The sequence below is a fragment of the Myodes glareolus genome, chromosome 13, assembly GCF_982192425.1.
Source record: "Myodes glareolus chromosome 13, mMyoGla1.1, whole genome shotgun sequence".
NCBI lineage: Eukaryota > Metazoa > Chordata > Mammalia > Rodentia > Cricetidae > Myodes > Myodes glareolus.
The window spans coordinates 40,620,943-40,640,465 of record NC_142038.1 but is presented as its reverse complement, the minus strand read 5'-3'; the positions used below and the strand labels follow the sequence as shown (position 1 = coordinate 40,640,465).

General features: G+C 42.2%; 1 protein-coding gene and 1 pseudogene across 2 annotated transcripts in view; both read left to right on the top strand.

Moving 5' to 3' along the window:
• Positions 1 to 3,168, top strand: part of Lvrn (laeverin) — a 54,795-nt gene extending 51,627 nt beyond the window's left edge. The window contains exon 20 of one of the 2 annotated variants that reach the window (XM_048419455.3): positions 1,937 to 3,168. In XM_048419455.3, the coding sequence (XP_048275412.3) occupies positions 1,937 to 2,206 (270 nt within the window). In that variant the 3' untranslated portion in view covers positions 2,207 to 3,168. Of the gene's footprint in view, positions 1 to 1,152 lie in introns of both variants that reach the window. The other variant, XM_048419457.3, reaches the window with a different exon arrangement.
• Positions 3,169 to 13,679: 10,511 nt separating this feature from the next.
• LOC125390240 (ornithine decarboxylase pseudogene) lies at positions 13,680 to 14,703 on the top strand (annotated as a pseudogene).
• Positions 14,704 to 19,523: the final 4,820 nt, after the last annotated feature.

Sequence of the window (19,523 nt, the reverse complement as noted above, 5' to 3'; positions counted from 1 at the left end):
TGTAAAACCAAGAGGCAAATTTTGTGATTCTGACATACAATGGTACAGAATATGTAGTGTCATTACAAAAGGAAGGAGTTGGAACATAGTCAAGAAATATTGGATCAATGAAAAACAGTAACCTGACAAGGCAGACTCCAAATTCTGTAGCTCTATGCTCTTTCAACTTTGCTGCCTATGACACGCTTCTTACCCTTGGATTAGTTCACCCCATGTCTGAAGGTCTCTTTGGCTCTGGCATCTCTAATCTCCTAGAATCTCCAGTGCCATCCAGGCCTCAGTTCTACAGCTTCACACGATGACCTCTCAGAGACTTCATGCAGGATCGGCCCAGCCACACATTGCCTGACCTCAATGGCCTTCCTTAGCCATGGAGGAAGACTGCATAAGCCCTCTGCACGTGTATCCTTCACGACTCTAAACCCGGATCCACATGAACAACACTGCCAAGTTTGGCAGCCATCTTGGCATGAAGCCTGGCCCCTTGAATCACATCTTCAGAATGCTACCATGCTCTACCTTTTAATGAGGGAGTTAAATTCAGATTCCCATGCTCACAATTGGCCAACTGAGGTATTTTTCCAGCCCAGTCAGTACCGGTGTTTGCATATTAATTTTCTGAAACTTTACTGAATTGTTTATTCGTTCAGATAAATAAAAGATGATGCCATCCACAAACAGTGCCAGTTTGACCGAAACATGCAGAAATGAAGGCTAACGTCTGTGAAGACAGATATGAGGTCCCTCAGTATTGACCTCTGGAAGCTGCCAAATTCCTTTGACGTTCCAAAGGAACTGTGTCTCTGCTCACGAACCTTGTGCAATGTCCAATACATAATCAGTAACTATTTTTTGAGAGCTATGATGTACTTCGGAAATAGAGAAATTCGTAAGACCAAGTTCTTACTTCACGGACAATTCAGCTGACATTTTATCCTGCTGGGGAAGTATGGTCTTAATCACACTGTCTCGGTCACAGCTTCCCCAGGGGCACATGACGGAGGTCTACATCGCTACTCCTTCTCAACCGCTACTCCTTCTCAACCGTCTTTGCCTCTTTGCAAAGTCATTTTGCTTTTTGCCGCGAACTCTGTTTCCTTTTGTACCGGTGAGAAGTTTGGTATCGTTAATCAATTGTCTCTGCCCTTCTAGTTGCAGTGGTTTCTGGAAAGCGTGTTGGAGGAGCACCAGAAGATTGCGGCGCATGCCAAATTACAGGCAATAAAGACGGAGAATCTGAAAAACAAGGAGAGAATTGCCAGGATGACTGAGTGGCTTTGGAAAAACACATAATTTGTGGCCACTTGCAGCCTGCTTCTTGCATTTTATAATCTTGTTTGCTCACAGTTCTGTCTTCCATATTCAGTGACTCCAGAAAGCTGCATGTCTTCCTTACTTCGGTTATGTTTTTTCTACTTAGTCATGGCCTTCCTGGTTTTACACCTTGCCCCTTGCCCCAAGGATCAGTGATGGCTGAGGAGTCTGTCAACACCGCCATGAATCTAGGCAAACTTCTACTTCCCATCGAGCAATAAAGTCACCAATGTTAAGTGCCTTTCAAAAACAACAGCAAACAACCCCAAACAGATTGACCTAAGAAAGGCTCGCTCATTTTGATGTGAAGGCCAGTGGAGCATTAAATCAGTGGCATTAATGGGGAATATATTCTAGTCAGATGGAAATCCAGGCCTGAAATAACTCTACGCCTTATTTAGTTTAAAAAATAAAAGAACGATAGAACCACAACATGGCAGTGTAAAGAAAGAGAAGCCAGAAATAATGAGATCGCTAGGAGACAGCACAATCAAAGAATGTCAAGTCTAACCAAGACTGGAAAAGGAGCCATAGACGATTATAGGAGTCATATCAAATGCCTCCAAAGCAAAATAATCATCATCATAATAATGGTCTTCTTTTCCTATTCTCTCCCCTAAAGTGCCTACAACATTGGCTCCTACCTGGCTGTTACTTTCTTAGACGGCATCACAAAAGAATGAATGGTTGTAGAATCTACAACAGCCTTCGGGATCTGAAGGGGATGAAAGCTCTGCCTGGATGCTCTGTGCAGTCACCTGCGGATGGATGCTCTTTCGTCAGAGTCCCCCCCCCCAGGGAAAACAGTGATGTCAAGGACAGTAGCACCTTCAGGCTAATCTTCTGGGCTCAGGAAAATCTCCAAATGAAAAGAACCGATTGTCAAGCCTGAGCACAGTTCTCCCCAGACTCAGCAGAACCAGTTCGGTTGGCCAAGCTGAAGCAACTTGCAATCTGGAGCACTGGACTTTCAAGAGTTGCTGGTTATGACACATGCAAAGGACTTAGTTTTGTTCCACACGATGGCAAACAGGACAAGGAAGCACACGGCTTCTGCTTCAGACACTGTGTATCTCATCCAGCCCCTTTTCCTCTACATTTTGTTGGCGTTTTTGCAGAATGAGGGTAAAAATCGCTTCTCTCCTATCTACCTCACAGTAGTAGTGTAAAGATTAACAAACATGCTATCAGTGAAAAGACTTTAGAACTTCCAGACAAAGCTAGAAGCCTAGAATTTTGTTTCGTGTGACTATTAATGAGAGGAGTCACGGGAAAGACTGTCTATCCCAGGATCAGAAAGGAAGACCGTCGGGAATCAAGGAGTTGACAGGACTGATAAACAACGTAGAGAAATGGAAAGGGATAGAAAGAAAAATAAGTCATGATCTGCTACTTCATGCATGTGCATGTCACAGGGCATACAGGTACTCAAAATTAGTACTACATAAATAGACACATAAGTCATTGCACATTCAGATGCTTATTTGAAATTTGTAACATCTCACATTACTAAAATTTAAAATACCCCTACGTTTTCTGGAGACGGCTTTGCCTGTGTACACGGCGAATGCCACATCAAGTCACTGTGCTAATGGCCCAACTTCCTCTACTCCATAGAAATGCCGATGCTCACTCACACAACCAATGAGGAGCAGCTATAAACCCAGAAGACTTAATTATACAACACCTTGCATAGAGCCGTGCGTTCATGTGACTAATGCGACTCAATGGAGGCAAACAGAAGCCCCTGGGCTGGGCGGCCACCTCCAGGTCCCCCGGCCTAGCCGCTCCCTTACCGCCTTCCTTTCGGAGAAAGTTTAAGCAGGTGAATAAAAGTTATTTTGATTTCTTTTAGGAAGTATTTTGTCTTTAATTGCGCACGTGTGTTTGTGTGTGAGCGAGTGTGTGAAACCTTCCTCTCTTGGGCTGCACTACACTTTAATTCTCTTCATTTCTATTTCTATGAGAAAATAATAGCAGAGATGAAGGCTTCCTCTCATTTCTCCCTTCCACTCACGCCTAAACGAGCAGAACGAGATGCTGCCATCACATCTGCTTTCAACCTGAAGAAAGTGGCCATTCTGATGAGAGGCTAGATCCTGGACCTGAAAGCTCTTAAGTACATGCCAGAGGAGGGAAGTGGCGCCACCAACTATGGGATTTGTAGGCCATCTGGGGTTTCTACCCTGTGCAGTGATTACACTATCATTCCGAAATGGTCCCTTAATTTGAGCATATCTCACTTGAGATAAACATAGCTGTTAACACTCCTGCTTCTCAGGATTCTGTTGATAAATCTCAAACTCCGTTTATGAGGTCTTCCTAGGAATGCTCTGTCAGAGAGAAGAGGCAGCTCCGATCTCGTCACAAGATGACAGTCTCCTTCATCCCCGCCAGCTAAACCCAGAGTTCAGAGCAAATACATTCATTTTAGAAAGTAACTGAGAGATGAGTCTTGACCTAGCTAATCACCAGTGGCACAATGCAGCTGGCAAGTGATGTAATAGCCAGGAAAGACTCTGCCTTCTACGGTTCTCGTAGAATACACTGAGCATGCGCCGTACACGATTCTCACCACTTCAGCCTATCACTGCTAGGCAGTGCCCATCCCTGTCCATCCGAAAAACAAATCAAACTAATAGTCTGTTCATTTGTTTTAACGAAGAGATTTAAATTCTAGAGCTTTTAAGACAAATACTAGAGGCATAAAAAGCAAAAAAACAAGCAAAAAACCCAGACACAGATCAACCTTCACACTAAAATCTCAGAGTGTCTCCACCGTTCAAACAATGTCCTAATTCTCCTGCTGGACTTGACAGAGCTGAGACTCTAGCTTGCACTGTAATTACACATCCTATAGAATTCCATAGAGCAGCTACAGAAATGCAGGACTTTGCGGGGCGCATAGGGAGCAGAGGCAGCTGCCTCTAGTGGTGGCTGGGAGCCAGCTGACAGACTTCAGGCATAGGCCACACACTTGATCCTGAAGTCACCATCTGCCTCCGTGTTATTGATGGCCTCCATGTTGAGGTAGCTGGGGAACGTGAGGTCCATCCCGCAGCTTGATGGTCAGGTCACTACAGCTGAAACCGAAGCACCCGTCCATGATGCTCCCAGGCTGGAAGAGAAAGGCAGGTTCCTCCCTCCCCAGACTCTACTGTGCTTGCTGCTGCTCACAATGGCATTGGTATCTCCATGGGCATTGAAAAGGGTCATTGTGGAGGCTCAGGTTGTTGCTGTCTTTACAGGGGTTCAGCACATAGCTCTTGGCTTTGGAGGTCACCTTTCCTGAGGCACTAGGTTTAGGATTCAAGTTGCTGGTGACCAGACTGCTGGTCATGACTGACAAAAGATTTCTGGATCCGCTGTTCCAGCTGTTGGAGGACTCTGCCTGAGAACTCGGGACATCTTGATGACTAAACCCCTTAGAAGTCATTTGGTTTGGTTCTCTAATCATGTCTTAGTCTATTTCATGTTGTTATAACATGTCCAAAACTTGTTATTTTTATTAATATGTGAGGTTTATTTTGTTCACATTTTTGAAGACATAACATTCATGATTGAGAGAGTTGAGATCAGGCTGTGCCTAGCTCTGAGTTTCTCAATAGTGTCCGCGCTACCTTCTCGCCAGCAAGAACGACGCGGGGCACTTAGGATACTTCTGCAGTAAAGCTTTAATGCGTCTTGAGAGGGAGAGCGTCAGCTTCCAAAGTGGAGACCCAGAATGAGGGGAACCCAGCCCTTATAAAGGAAACAGTCCTCGCTTCTGACGTGTCACTCTTGGATTGGTCCGCTGCCCATTATCCCAGGTGATGCCTCGGGAGTAGGCAGGGACGCAGCAGTAGAGAGTTACCAAGCACATGCGCTGGGATTAAAGGCATGTGCTACATCACCTTGAACTCACAGAGGTCTGCCTGTCTCTGCCTCCCAGGCATCGGGACCAAAGACGTGTACTACCACGCCTTGAGGTTGCAGAGGTCAATCTGCCTCTGCCGCCCAGGCATCAGGACTAAAGGCGTGTACCGCCACACCTTGAGGTCATAGAGGTCAGTCTCTACCTTTGTTCCTAGAAGCAATGGAGAATGTGGTCCGGCCCTCCACACAATAGTATATAAAACTGTCATTTCCCCACCCACCAGGCTGTCTCCTACTCCGAGGGATTCCATTTTACAAGCAACAGCTATAGATAATTTAAATAATAAGAAAGAGGCGCATAGGTTAGATGAAACTACTGTGCGATTCTACACAATGGACTTAAGCACGGGAAGGATTTGGTGACTGTGTGGTCCTGAAACCAGCTCCCAACAAATACTGCAGACGGCTGCATCTCACCATAACCCATACATCAGCAAACCTCACATTGAAAGGTTAAAGATGATGATGTTACTGAGGAATCGGGGGTCGCTTTGTGTGTTTAGTTTCACTGAAAAGGACACAAGAGGAATCTCGAATATCATCTTATTAGATTTTGAGTGGAAATTATCAGAGTTAGCGAGCTGTACAATGAGCAGCTGACAGGAGATAGAGACGGAAAAGAGACCGTCAGGCTTCTGGAGTTGGGGTCAGTGACAGCAGAAAGGTTCGGGGGTGGAGAGAGGAGGTGACAGCACTGTCTTTATAGAGAGAATGAGGACATCCAGATGCCCAGGCAAGCGAACTTAGGAACTGGGCGGGTATCAAAGAAAGAAAAGGAAGCGGGGATGAAAAGTTGTGCTTTTTGAGTTAGAACTCAGGAAGGTGGGCAGGCTTAGCAGTAAAGATATCCAAGCAACTAAATGAGGGTTGGATAGGTGTATGGTCTCACTAAAAGGATAATTACTCTTCCTATCTCCTTAGTTTGTCTTTGGGCAATTTCGCTTTCTCCAGGGCCGGTCTCCTGGCCAGGCGACTGACAGGCCAAGTTAGATGAACTCTTAAGAGGCAGTAGAAGTATCTGTGCTGTTTGAGAGGTTTGTCTCTAGGGTCAGCCCAGGTCAGAAGAAGAACTTAGATTCCATTCTGTTGAACAGGAGGATGTAGCTTTCTCTTAATGGGCTCAAAGAAGCCCTGACACTTTTACCATTTCCTACAGTATTGTAAATCTTAAGAAGGGGCAATTGTAATGCTGCTCTTAAAACTGCTGTGTTATCAGGTAAGGGGTGGTGGAATTCAAGGCCCATCCTTACTGGCCTCCAAGTCTTTGGTTCTTATCTAAACCCCGAATAGTGACACTAGGTGACAGAGCTATGCTCCACGTGACAGCCTGGGTCCAGCCTAAGTACAAACGCTTTTCTTGAGACTCTCTCAAATCAGTAAGGGTCTAGTTAGGAACTCAGAAGCCTGTCTGCGCTTTGACTGAGAGAGCTCAGAGTAAGGGACTAGCAGTGGAGGGCGGAAGTGGCCAAGACCATTAGCGAAATGACTCCACGCTAGGAGCATGGGCAGCAGTTAGCTGTCCCAGTGACAGTGCCACAGGGAGAGAGCTGAGCCACCTCAGCTACTCAAGGGTTCATGGGGTTGTGGTCCACACCCAGAGGAGTGGGTGGACTCCACTGCCCTGGTGAATAAGAAAATCAAAGACAACGAAGGGGCCTGGAGCTGCACTCAGACCTCTGAGCAGAGTGATCACCAGGTGCTGGTGTCCCAGCTGTGGACACCCCTAGTCTGAAACTCTGAGGTGAAATCCAGCGAACTGGAATCTGGCAGGGAAAGCATAGGAAAGAAGAAAACAGAATTATCACGGGGAGGAACTAAACTAAACTGGAAAGAAGCTTGAAGCAAACAGGAGAGAGCCTGCCAACCCTAGCACTCCTCCAGCCTTTCTATGTCCCTTGGTGACCCCTGCTGGCCGAGTTGGAAAAGCCAAAATATAGTTAGCCTTTTCAGCTAAAAAGTCATCCTAAAGCAAAGACTGTGGACCTGAGAGATACTGGTTAGGTCACCAAACCAGGGAAGTACAAATATCCTGACTTTATCACGTGATATCACATACTTAGGTCACGGTGCCAGCAGAGATGGAACACACAAGTGATCTCACAGGCTCAGGTCACAGTGTGAGCAGAGATGGAACACATTAGTGATCTCACAGGCTCAGGTCACAGTGTGAGCAGAGATGGAACACACTAGTGATCTCACAGGCTCAGGTCACAGTGCCAGCGGAGGTGGGACACACAAGTGATCTCACAGGCTCAGGTCACAGTGCCAGCAGAGATGGGACACAGAAGGGTTTTCATTTGTCTGGTTCCTTAAGTGGCAAACATGGTAGTATCGTATGTTATGAAGCTTTGCCTCAAAGATTTGAACACACACATCTTTCTCTTGGCCAGAAATAAATGATGTCAGGTGGTAAACCTTGCAAATAGCAGGCAGGACTTTGTGTAGATGTGATATGAAAAAGGAAAACTTTTGAAGAATAATTTTTAGAATAGCTAAATTTGGATTTGTATCGAAAAATTGTTTATTTGTTTACTTCGGTATGTGTGTTTTGTCGGCATGTACGCCTACATGCCAGAAGAGGGCATCAGATTCCCTTCAATGGTTGTGAGCCACCATTGAACTCAGAACCTCTGGAAGAGCAGCCATGCTCTTAGATACTGAGCCATCTCTCCGGTCCCTTATATTATTTTGACATGTATGTAGCACCTGAGAAGGTCATCAGAGTATATCAGGTGCCCTATAATTGGAGGGGCAGGTGGTTATGAACCAAGTAGGTGCTGAGACCTGAATTCAGGGTCTTTGTAAAACGCAGCAAGTGCTCTGAGCTATGGCCCCATCTCTCCAGACTGTAAAAAGAAATTTTAATGTAACTGTATTTAAATAGGTTGTTCTGTGCACATTATTTAGAGCGAGTTTTGTGGGATTATTGATGTTATGCTATCAAATTGCTAATTGTAATGGATTAAAATTGCATTTTAAGAATTAGATTATGGAGAAAGCTGTCTAGGGATGTTTTGCTATATAAATAAACCTCATATATAAATTTAACCTAGGAATGTGCTTGTGTTGCTCAAGAAAGCCTGAATGCTGATGTTTTTATAGTTTTTTAAAGTCATATACAAGTATAAATTGTATTTAAGTGGTGCCAAGATTACAGGTCAAAAACTTGGCATATCATAAACACTATTTTATTAGCCACTGTCAAATTGTTGAGAAGCATTTTTTGTTGAATTTATGGGTAGATTTCAAGCAGACTTGCTGATGGTTTTCTTTAAGAGCATCTAATGATTTTGTCCTGCTTTTTAATGTTTTTCTATCTTTAATATGAAAGTTTTCCAAGAATCCCTTTCTCAGGAAAGTCTTATTCTGCATCAGTGGTTTTCTCTGGGACCTCTTAGAAGAATCTGATGGTTCATAAAAGTCTGAGGTTTTTTGTTTTGGTTTTGTTTTCCTCCTTCTCTTCATCTTTGTCAGCCTTTATTCAGCAATACTTTTTAAGTTATCATATAAAATAATGGACTTAATTATGAAATTTTTGGACAGAAGCTCAGCATTTTCTTTTTTCTTAAGCTTCCAATAATAAAATACTTCATTATAAAGCCACCCTCTATGGTCTATGGATCTGGGTCTTTGACTAATGAGACAAGATTCTGCAGGTCACTGACTCAAGGCAAGTTTTGTGTCTCTGGTAATGATTCCGGGATCAAAGCCTATCTGAGGCAAGAGCAAAGGCCTTTCCCAAGCTGACAGTCCACTTTCCTTATATTGATTATTCTCCTTCTCCCTTCCTTTATGATCTTCCCCCTCCCATGATATCGTTTCTAGTTTCAACACACACACACACACACACACACACACACACACACACACACACACACACAGACACATTTAAACTTGGGCTCTCTATATGAGAGAGATTCAGGTTCTGTACCTGATTTTGAGTCTGGTTTATTTCACCTAACATAACGATTTTCACTTCTGTATATTTTCTAGCAAATATGCATGATTGTATCATACTTTCTTTACGGCTGACAAAGATTCCATTGTGTATATGGTCCAACTTTTCCTTACCCATTCCCATGCTGATGGGCATCTAAGCTGGTTCCGTTTCCTGGGTGCTGTGGTTAGTGCAGTATAAACATGGATGTGTAAGAATTCTGCAGTATGTTGACTTAGTCTTTTGCAGACATATCAATCTGTGGGATAATGGAGACATATGGTGGCTACAGATTGACTTATAGCGTGGCTGCGTCCATTTACATCCCACTAGCGGTATAAATGTTCCTCTTTCCTGCATCCTGGCCACTGCTGTCCTTTAGTTTTATGATGGTAAGCCATTCTGACTGGGATGGGATCTCCTCTTGCAATGTTTAATTTGCATCTCTCTTTTGCTCCTGCTACCCTGCTATGCAGTCACCTTTCTCTGACACCTCCTCTGGCCTTACCCTAGCTGCTCTGTGCTCACTTGGAAATGACTCCTCTTGTAGAGGAGCAGGCATATCAATCTTACCTGCTAGTGAGGGTTTTGTTTTGCTTTGAAGATACTTTGGTTTCAGTGCACAAGGGTCTCAATTCCACCCCTAGCACTGAAAAAAAAAAAACTCTTGCAGATTAGGGTTTTTGCAGCATCTGTTGGACATATTTATTCTATAAATACAAGAGAGATATAGTGAAAGGGGAGAGAAGAATTGGCAGAGGCAAGGCCATAGTAATGATTATTTTTGTAATTTTTACTAGGGTAACAAGAAAGAGGACCAAGGAATAAAGTATATAGCTTAAGAGAGAAGAACATAAAAAATATAGCAGAATATAAAAGATACTCTGAATGTTCATAGAAGACATGGAACACAGATTCATTAAAAAGATGAAGGTCAAAAATTTCTTTCTTTTTAGAATGGGAAATATCTGAGAAAAGACATAGATAAGTGGTACAATGGGGCGAAAAAAACTTCAGACACTGCAGACATAAATGACAGCACAGTAAATTACAATAAGTTCGAAAATTGGAAGGTATGATTAAATTCCAAAAAAAGTTACCAAGCTGTGATACAAAGAAAAGATTTATAATCCCCTACATTCTTATGTCTTCTTTCTTATGAATAAAGTATAACGCTTTTACCTATAAGCATATACAACTTCACAATATCATGTTAGTTATTGTCTTAGCATTGTATTGCCATGAAGAGACACTATGACTGTGTCAACTCTTATAAAAGAAAGCATTTGCTTATGGTTTACTTACAGTTTAGAGGTTTAGTCCATTGTCATCCTCAGAGGGAACATGGCTCCATGCAGGCAGACAGGGTGCTGGAGAAGGACTTGAGAGTTCTACATCTGGATCAGCAGGCAGCAGGAAGAAAGAGTGCCACTGGGCCTGGCTTGGGCATTTAAAAACCCCAAAGTCTACTCTCAGTGACATACTTCATCCAACAAGGTCTCATCCACATCAAGAAGGCCACACTTCCTAACACCATGAAAAGGCCAAACCTAAGAATGATATGGATAAAAGAAGTAGAAGTCCAACTCAAAGGCACGGAAAATATACTCAATAAAATTATAGAAGAAAACTTCCCCAACGTAAAGAAGGGCATGCCTATGAAGATACAAGAAGTTTACAGAACACCAAATAGACTGAACTAAAAAACAAAGTCCCCTCGCCACATAATAATCAAAACGCTAAGCATACAGAATAAAGAAAGAACATTAAGAACTGCAAAGGAAAAAGACCAAGTAACATGAAAAGGCAGACCTATCAGAATTACACCTGACTTCTCATTGGAAACAATGAAAGTCAGAAGGTCCTGGTCAAGTGTTATGCAGACATTAGGAGACCATGGATGCCAGCCCAGACTACTATACCCAGCAAAACTTTCAATCACCATAGATAGAGAAAACAAAATATTCAATTACAGAACCAGTTATAAATGATACCCAGCACAAACCCAGCCCTACACAAAGTGTTAGAAGGAAAACTCCAATCCCAGGAAGTCAGCTACACCCACAAAAACACAGACAATAGATGATCTCAAAGCAGCAAATCCCAAAGAAGGGAAAAGCATACAGAATAACATCACCAACAACAAAAACTAAAAGAATAGGAACTAGCAATCATCTGTCATTAATATCCCTCAATATAAATGGACTCAACTCACCTATAAAAAGACACAACATAAAAGAATTCATCCTTCTGCTGTATACAAGAAACACACTTCCACCTCAAAACAGACATCAGAGTAAAAAGTTGGTAAAATTTTTTCCAATCAAGTGCACCAAAGAAACAAGCTGGTGTAACTATCCTAATATCTAACAAAATAGACTTCAAACTAAAATCAATCAAAAGAGACAAAGAAGGAAATTTCATTTTTGTTACACGAAAAATCCATTAAGAGAAAATCTAAATATTAAACATCTATACCCCAAATACAAGAATACCCTCATATGTAAACAAAACACACTAAAACTTAAATCACAAATTAAACCACACATACTAATGGGGGAGATGTCAACACCCCACTATCACCACTGGACATGCCTGCCAGACAGAAAATTAACAGAGAAATAAGGGAACTAACAGATGGTACTACTCAAATGGACTTAACAGACATCTATAGAACATTCTATCCAAACATAAAAGAATATACCTTATTCTTGCTTATTCTCAGCATCTCATGGAACCTTCTCATAAATTGATCACATACTCGGTAACAAAGCAAACTTCAATAGACACACACATACAAAAATTTGGAGTAACCCATGTTTCTTATTGGATCACCATGACTTAAAGTTAGAATTCAACAACACTAATGTCAGCAATCCCACAAACACATGGAAATTGAACAATGCTCACCTGAATTGAGGGAGAAATAAAGGGAAAAAATTAAAGACTTCCCAAAATTCAATGAAAATGACCATACAATATACCCAAGCTTACGGGACACAATGAAAACAGAGTTAAGAGGCAAGTTCATAGCACTAAATGCCTACATAAAGAAGCTGGAAAAATCCAACACTAGCAAATTAGCAGAACAGCTGAAAGCTCTAGAACAAACAGAAGAAAACTCACCAAGGAGGACTAGATAACAGGAAATAATCAAATTGAGAGCTGAAATCAACAAAATAGAAACAAAGAAAACAATACAAAGACTCAATGAGACAAAGAGTTGGTTCTTCGAGAAAATCAACAAAATAGACAAATATTTATCCAAACTAACCAAAAGGCAGAGAGAGAATATCCAAATTAACAAAATCAGAACTGAAAAGGGAGACAGAATAACAGACACAGAGGAAATCCAGAGAGTTATCAGGCCATGCTTAAAAACATGTACTCCACAAAATTGGAAAACTTAAAGGAAATGGACAATTTTCTGGATAACTGTCACTTACCAAATTAAATCAAGACCAGATAAACAAATTAAATAGACCCATAACTGGTAAAGAAATAGAAACAGTCATCAAAAGTTTCCTCCCCCAAAACAAACAAACAAAAACCAGAACCAGATGGTTCCAGGGCAGAATTCTACAAGATTTTCCAAGAAGAACTAATATACCAATACTCCTCAAATTGTTCCACACAATAGAAACAGAAGGAACATAGACAAAAACTCTTTCTATGAGGTTACAACTACTCTTGATACCCAAACTCCTATCCAAAGACACGACTAAGAAAAAGAACTGCAGACCAATCTCACTCATAAACATTGATGCAAAAAAAAAAAAATGCTCAAATACAGTCAGTCCCTGCAGCGGCCGCTGCTGTCCACCTTCCCTCAGCCTACAGCTCAGAGCCACCTCAGGGATGGCATCTACAGCGGGCTCTACGAGGCGGCTGCCTGGGCAGGGTTGGGCGGCGGCAGTGGCAGTAGCAGTGGCATCTCCATGGGTCTGGCTGTGGGTGTACTTGCGCTATGAGATCGCTTCCACCACTCCAAGGAGACAGCGTTCAGAGTTCCTGGATAGCTTGCCTTGTGAGGAGCAGGAGCAAGGCAATAACTTAATTCCATCTCTAGGTTTGTTGTTGTTGTTGTTGTTGTTGTTGTTGTTGTTGTTTTGTAGGCACATCGAGAACCATGGACGGCTTTCATAAGGAAGTTTGACTGCCACATCCTCAATGAAGGCTTTACAGCCAAGGACATTCCGAACCAAAAAATTAATGAAGTTTCTTTCTCTGATGACAAGGATGCTTTCTATATCGCAGACTTGGGAGACATTCTGAGGAACCATCTAAGATGGCTAAAAGCTCTTTCCCACGTCACTCCCTTTTATGCAGTCAAAAGTAATGACAGCAGAGCCACGGTGAATACTCTTAGCTGCCATTGAAACAGGTTTTGACTGTGCAAGCAAGACTGAAATCCACTGGTGCAGGGGCGCAGGTGCCTAGGGAGAGGATTATCTATGCAAACCCTTGTAAACAAGTGTCTGAGATCAAGCGTGCTGCCAGCAATGGAGTCCAGATGATGACATTCCACAGTGAAGTTGAGCTGCTGAGGTCGCCAGAGCACACCCACAGGCAAAGTTGCTTTTGCCGATTGCCACCGATGATTCCAAAGCAGTTTGTTGCTTCAGTGTTAAGTTTGGTGCCTCACTCAAAACCAGCAGACGTCTCTGGGAATGGGCTGAATATTGATGTCATTGGTGTCAGCTTCCATGTGGGGGAGTGGATGTACTGCTCCTGAGACCTTCATACAGACCCTGTTGGATGCCCGCTGTGTCTCTGACTTGAGAACAGAAGCTGGTTTCAGCATGTATCTGCTTGATATCGGTAGTGGCTTTCCTGGATCTGAGGATACAAAGCTTAAATCTGAAGAGATCGCCAGTGTGATCAACCCAGCTCTGGACAAGTACTTCCCACCAGACTCTGGGGTGAGAGTCATAGCCGAGCCAGGCAGATACTATGTTGAGTCAGCTTTCACCCTGGCAGTCAATACCATTGCCAAAAAAAAAAAAAAAGGTATGGGAGGAGCAGACCAGCTCTGACAATGCAGACGAGTCAAAGGAGCAAACAAACCTTCATGTATTATGTGAATGACAGCATGTATGACCATTTAACTGCATTCTATATGAGCATGCACATGTGAAGGCCCTGCTGCTGAAGAGACCCAAGTATTACTTGTCCAGCATCTGGGAACCAGCCTGTGATGACCTTGATTGGAGCGTAGAGTGTTGCAACCTGCCTGACATGCATGTGGGTGACTGGATGCTCTTTGAGAACCTGGGTGCATACGCTGTTGCTGCTGTGTCTACTTTCAATGGGTTCCAGAGGTCTTCTATCTACTATGTAATGTCGAGGCCAATATGGCAACTCATGAAGCAGATCCAGAGCCATGGCTTCCCAACAGAAGTGGGGGAGCAGGATACTGGCACTCTGCCCATGTCTTGTGCCCAGGAGAGTGGGATGGACCATCACCCAGCAGCCTGTGCTTCCACTAGTATCAATGTGTAGATGCTATTCTTGTAGCTCTTACCTGCAAGTTTAGCTTGAATTTAGGGATTTGGAGGGGACCATTTATCTTAATTTCCGCTAGTTTTGGATGGTCTTTGTAAGAGTAGGGTTGGTGTAGATGCAGTGTGGAAGGCTAGGAGATGGGTCACACTTACCTGTGTTCCTATGGAAATGTTGGATATTTGTTTTATATGGATTTTTATCACTTTTCAGACATGATACTAGCATGTGCTCCTCAGCCATTAAGCAAGCATTTGTACCTTAATGTACATTTGGCAGAATGGGCCAAAAGCTAATGTTGGGACCCATTTTGGAAATCAATTATTTTAAAATAATTGGTCATCAGGCAATGTTTGCAAGTGTCCCTTAAAGAAGGTGCACACTTCCTGCACAGGCTGCTGTAGTCACAGCAGGGAATCTGACCCACAGCACAGTAGAGAAGGAAAGGGTGGATGCTCTATACACAGCCTCAGTCTGCTTAGCCAGCCCTGAGTGTTTGCACTTGTCTGTGAAGTTGGTGCCCAGAGCCTATTGGTGAGGAATGTCATCTGTCTAGTGACCTGATGCCCTGGTAACATCCCAGGGAAGGCATCTAAGGCTCTTTGAACCTTGCCTGCAGAAACCCTGAATGTGTCTCAACCCTTGATTTGGCCTGCATCGTCACCTAGTAATGAGTTGGAAGTATCATATAGCACTTGGCAATTGACTTCGTGTAATAAATTCAATAATAGAAAAAAAACTCAATAAAATACTGGTAAACAGAATTCAAGAACATATCATAAAAAAACATCTACCATAACCAAGTAGGCTTCATCCCAGAGATGCAGGGATGGTTCAACATATGAAAATCTATAAATGTAATCTACCATATAAACAAACAAAGAAAAAAACCACATGATCATCTCCTTAGATGCTGAAAAAAGCCTTTGATAACATTCAACACCCCTTCATGATAAAAGCCTTGAAGAGAACAGGAATACAAGGAACATATCTAAACATAATAAAGGCAATATACAGCAAAACAACAGCCAGCATCAAACTAAATGGAGAAAAAGTCAAAGCAATCCCACTGAAACCAGGAACAAGACAAGGTTTGATACTCTCTCCATATCTATTCAATATAGTACTTGATGTTCTAGCTTGAGCAATAAGACAACAAAAGGAGATCTAGGGGGTACAAATTAGAAAAAAAAGAAGTCAAACTCTCACTATTTATTGACAATATGATAATATACAAAAGTGACCCCAAAAATTCTACAAGAGAACTCCTACAGCTCATAAACACCTTCAGTAATGTAGCAGGATACAAGATTAACTAAAAAAAAAATCAGTAGCCCTCCTTTATACAGATGCTAAACGTGCTGAGAAAGAAATCAGAGAAACATCACCCTTCACAATAGTCACAAATAGCATAAAATATCTTGGGGTAACTCTAACCAAACAAGTGAAAGAACTGTATGACAGGAACTTTAAATTTCTGAAGAAAGAAATTGAAGAAGACACTGGAAAATGAAAAGATCTCCCATGATCTTGGATAGGTAGAATTAACATGGTAAAAATGGCAGTCTTAGCAAAAGCAATCTACAGATTCAATGCAATGCCCATCAAAATCCCAGCAAAATTCTTCACAGACCTCAAAAGAACAATACTCAACTTCATTTTGAAAACTAAAAAGCTCAGGGTAGCCAAAACACTCCTGTACAATAAAGGAACTTCTGAAGGCATCACAATCCCTGACTTCAAACTGTACTATAGAGCTATAGTACTGAAAACAGCTTAGTATTGGCATAAAAACAGACAGGAGGACCAATGGAATTGAGTCAAAGACCCAGATAATAATCCACATACCTATGAACACCTAATTTTTGACAAAGAAGCAAAAAATATAAAATGGAAGCAAGAAAGCATATTCAACAAATGGTGCTGGCATAACTGGACATCAACATCTAGAAGAATGTAAATAGATCCATATCTATTGTCATGCACAAAACTCAAGTCCAAATGGATCAAAGGCTTTAACATAAACCCAACCACACTAAACCTCATAGAAGAGAAAGTGGGAAGTACACTTGAATGCATTGGCACAGGAGACCACTTCCTAAATATAACGCTCTCAGAAAATTAGGAAACAATCTACCTCAAGACCCAGCATTACTGCTGTTGGGTATATACTGAAAGGATGCTCAATCATATCACAAGGACATGTGCTCAACTATGTGCTATGTTCATAGCAGCATTATTTGTAATAGCTAGAACCTGGGGACAACCTGGATGCCCCCCCAACAGAAGGATTGATAATGGAGTACTACACAGCAGAAAAAAATAATGACATCTTGAAATCTGCAGGCAAATGGATGGATCTAGAAAAAAACATATTGAGTGAGGTAACCCAGACCCAGAAAGACAAATATAATATGTTCTCACTTGTAAGTGGCTTTTAGACATAAAACAAAGAAAAAAAAACCTATAGTCCACAACCCTAGAGAACCTAGACAACCAAGAGGACCCTAACCTAAGAAAGACATACATGGATCTACATAGGAAGGAGAAAAAGACAAGAGCTCCTGAATAAATTGGGAGTGTGAGGGTCATGGGGGTAAGATAGAGGGAAAGAAGGAAGGAAAGGAGGGGAGCAGAAAATAATACATAGCTCAATTAAAAATTATATGGTACGCAGAGAAATCCTGTCTCAAAAAATGAAAACTTAGAAATAATACAGTATAATTACTTTGTATGCTCTAGTGACTTTCTGTACTGTAGTGCATTGCCAATTTGGGTCATCTTAGCCTTTTAATAAAACCCTGTGTTCGGCTATCATTCTTTGCCTCTGGATTTCCCTCTGCCTGATTTGAAGCACTTACTGCTTTTGAACTTGGCCAGTCATGTTTGATTTTCCTTGATGTTTTTGTAGCATCTTGCGTGGCAAAAGCAGCAAAGTATATCTTCTGCCGGCTGCAAACGAGAAGCAATACTTGGCCAAGGGGGCCATGCTTTATTATACAGTGTAACTGACTCTGGGAAAAATCTGGTGAGGTTTTCACCTGCTCTGAGCTTCATCAATCCAGAACTCGCAAAGTAGAACACACTTTTGGTTACGCATATTTTACTCAGGAGTGCAACACTGCCTTCATACAAGTACAGGTCAAATACATTCTGGAACCAGTTTAAGGTTTTGGCAGATGATTGCAAGCAATTTTAGCCAATAATTTTGTTTTCTTTCCTTGCAGTCAAAGTCATTAGGAAGGAGATATTATTTTTTTTACCCTATAATTCATAAATGAACAGGGCCGGCCAGAGAAGTGGTTTTAATGACTCACGATATAATATCCGAGTCCTAGTGGCAGAAAATAATCTTTAGAGGGTGGTAATTTAGGGATTAATGCATTTCTTAGACACAGCTATAAACACGGGTTAGTTTTCTTTTGAGACAATTGATTTTCCTTTGAGATTTTTCATTAGAAATACATATATACTTCAGCATTCATACTGGAGTATAAAGTAGACAGAAAGTAATTGGATGCTAATATTAAACGCTTGAAGCTGAGACAGTGTGATGGGGCTTAGAGCCAAGATGTGATTTCTGAGTAGGTGCTTATTTTGAATGGAAGAAAGGAGAGATGTGTTATGACGGTCTGTCCCCGGAGGACCTTAGAACGAACTCCAGTGAGATATCAGGGTAACACATCTCTGTCCCGGTGTTCCACCTTCCCTCCTCCCCCAACCATGATTACACAAGCAACACTTGGGAGACTTTGATTTGTTTTCCCTTGAGAGTTCTATGGTTTCCTAGCAAAACAAAGGAAAGAAGACAAAAGAGTTTCTCTTTCTCTCCTGTGTTCCTTCCTTCTTTTCACCCTCCTGAAAGGTATGTGTGTTTCCATTTACCGGTTACTACTTTGGCATGGTTAGGCGACCACCCTTAAGAGGCTGGAAACAATAAGTCTGGCAGGTCCTTTGAACAGGGCGTCACTAATGATGCAGGTTAAATCAGAGTAGAGAGAGCGGGCACACGCCAGGCACAGAACGCTGACTCCGAGTTCACACTGCCCAGGTGCTGTGTTAAGAGTGGAAGACAAGAGGCAGGTGGATCTCTGTGAGCTCGAGGCCAGCCTGGTCTATAAGAGCTAGTTCCAGAACAGGCTCCAAAGCTACAGAGAAACCCTGTCTCAAAACACAATAAATAAATAAAAAGTAAATAAATAAATAGTGAAAGACAATCCAAGGCCCTTTATGCAGCGGGGACCAAACTAGGTAAAAAACTAAGGCGTGAATATTAAAGGGTTATTAGGGTCTGGGAGGAAGACCCTCCGTGCCTGCGCACTGAGATGAGTGGTTCTGTGGTTATTAAAGGGGGACGGTGCTGAGATTGGTCGTGTCCTCTGGCCTCCTCAGAGTCTTCCTCTCCTATCTGTGGAGCCTGGCCATCTGTCTCTCATAATCCTTAACAATGTGCTGAATTCTGTACTGAGTGCAGAACCCAAGAGGTCCACTTTGTAAATAAGGTCCTTGCAGCTGGTGACCTGTTGCTGACCCAGACCAACCCTTTGGTGCCTGTGGTGGTGGTGATGGTAGGTGGTTGTGAACAGATGGAAGATTGCAGACTCGCTAAGTATGTGAATATCTTCTACTCTTTTGATTGTCAGGTACACTCTGCTAAGTACACTTTCAATAATTTTAAATAGCTGGGTATGTTTTTATATGGAGTCATAACTCTCTCTCTCTCTCTCTCTCTCTCTCTCTCTGTGTGTGTGTGTGTGTGTGTGGTATAGAAAATGGCTATAAAAGTGTCTCTAGCTTTCTGTAGGTACTGCAGTTTCTAAAGAACTATAATTATTTAACAACAGGCACAAAAGGT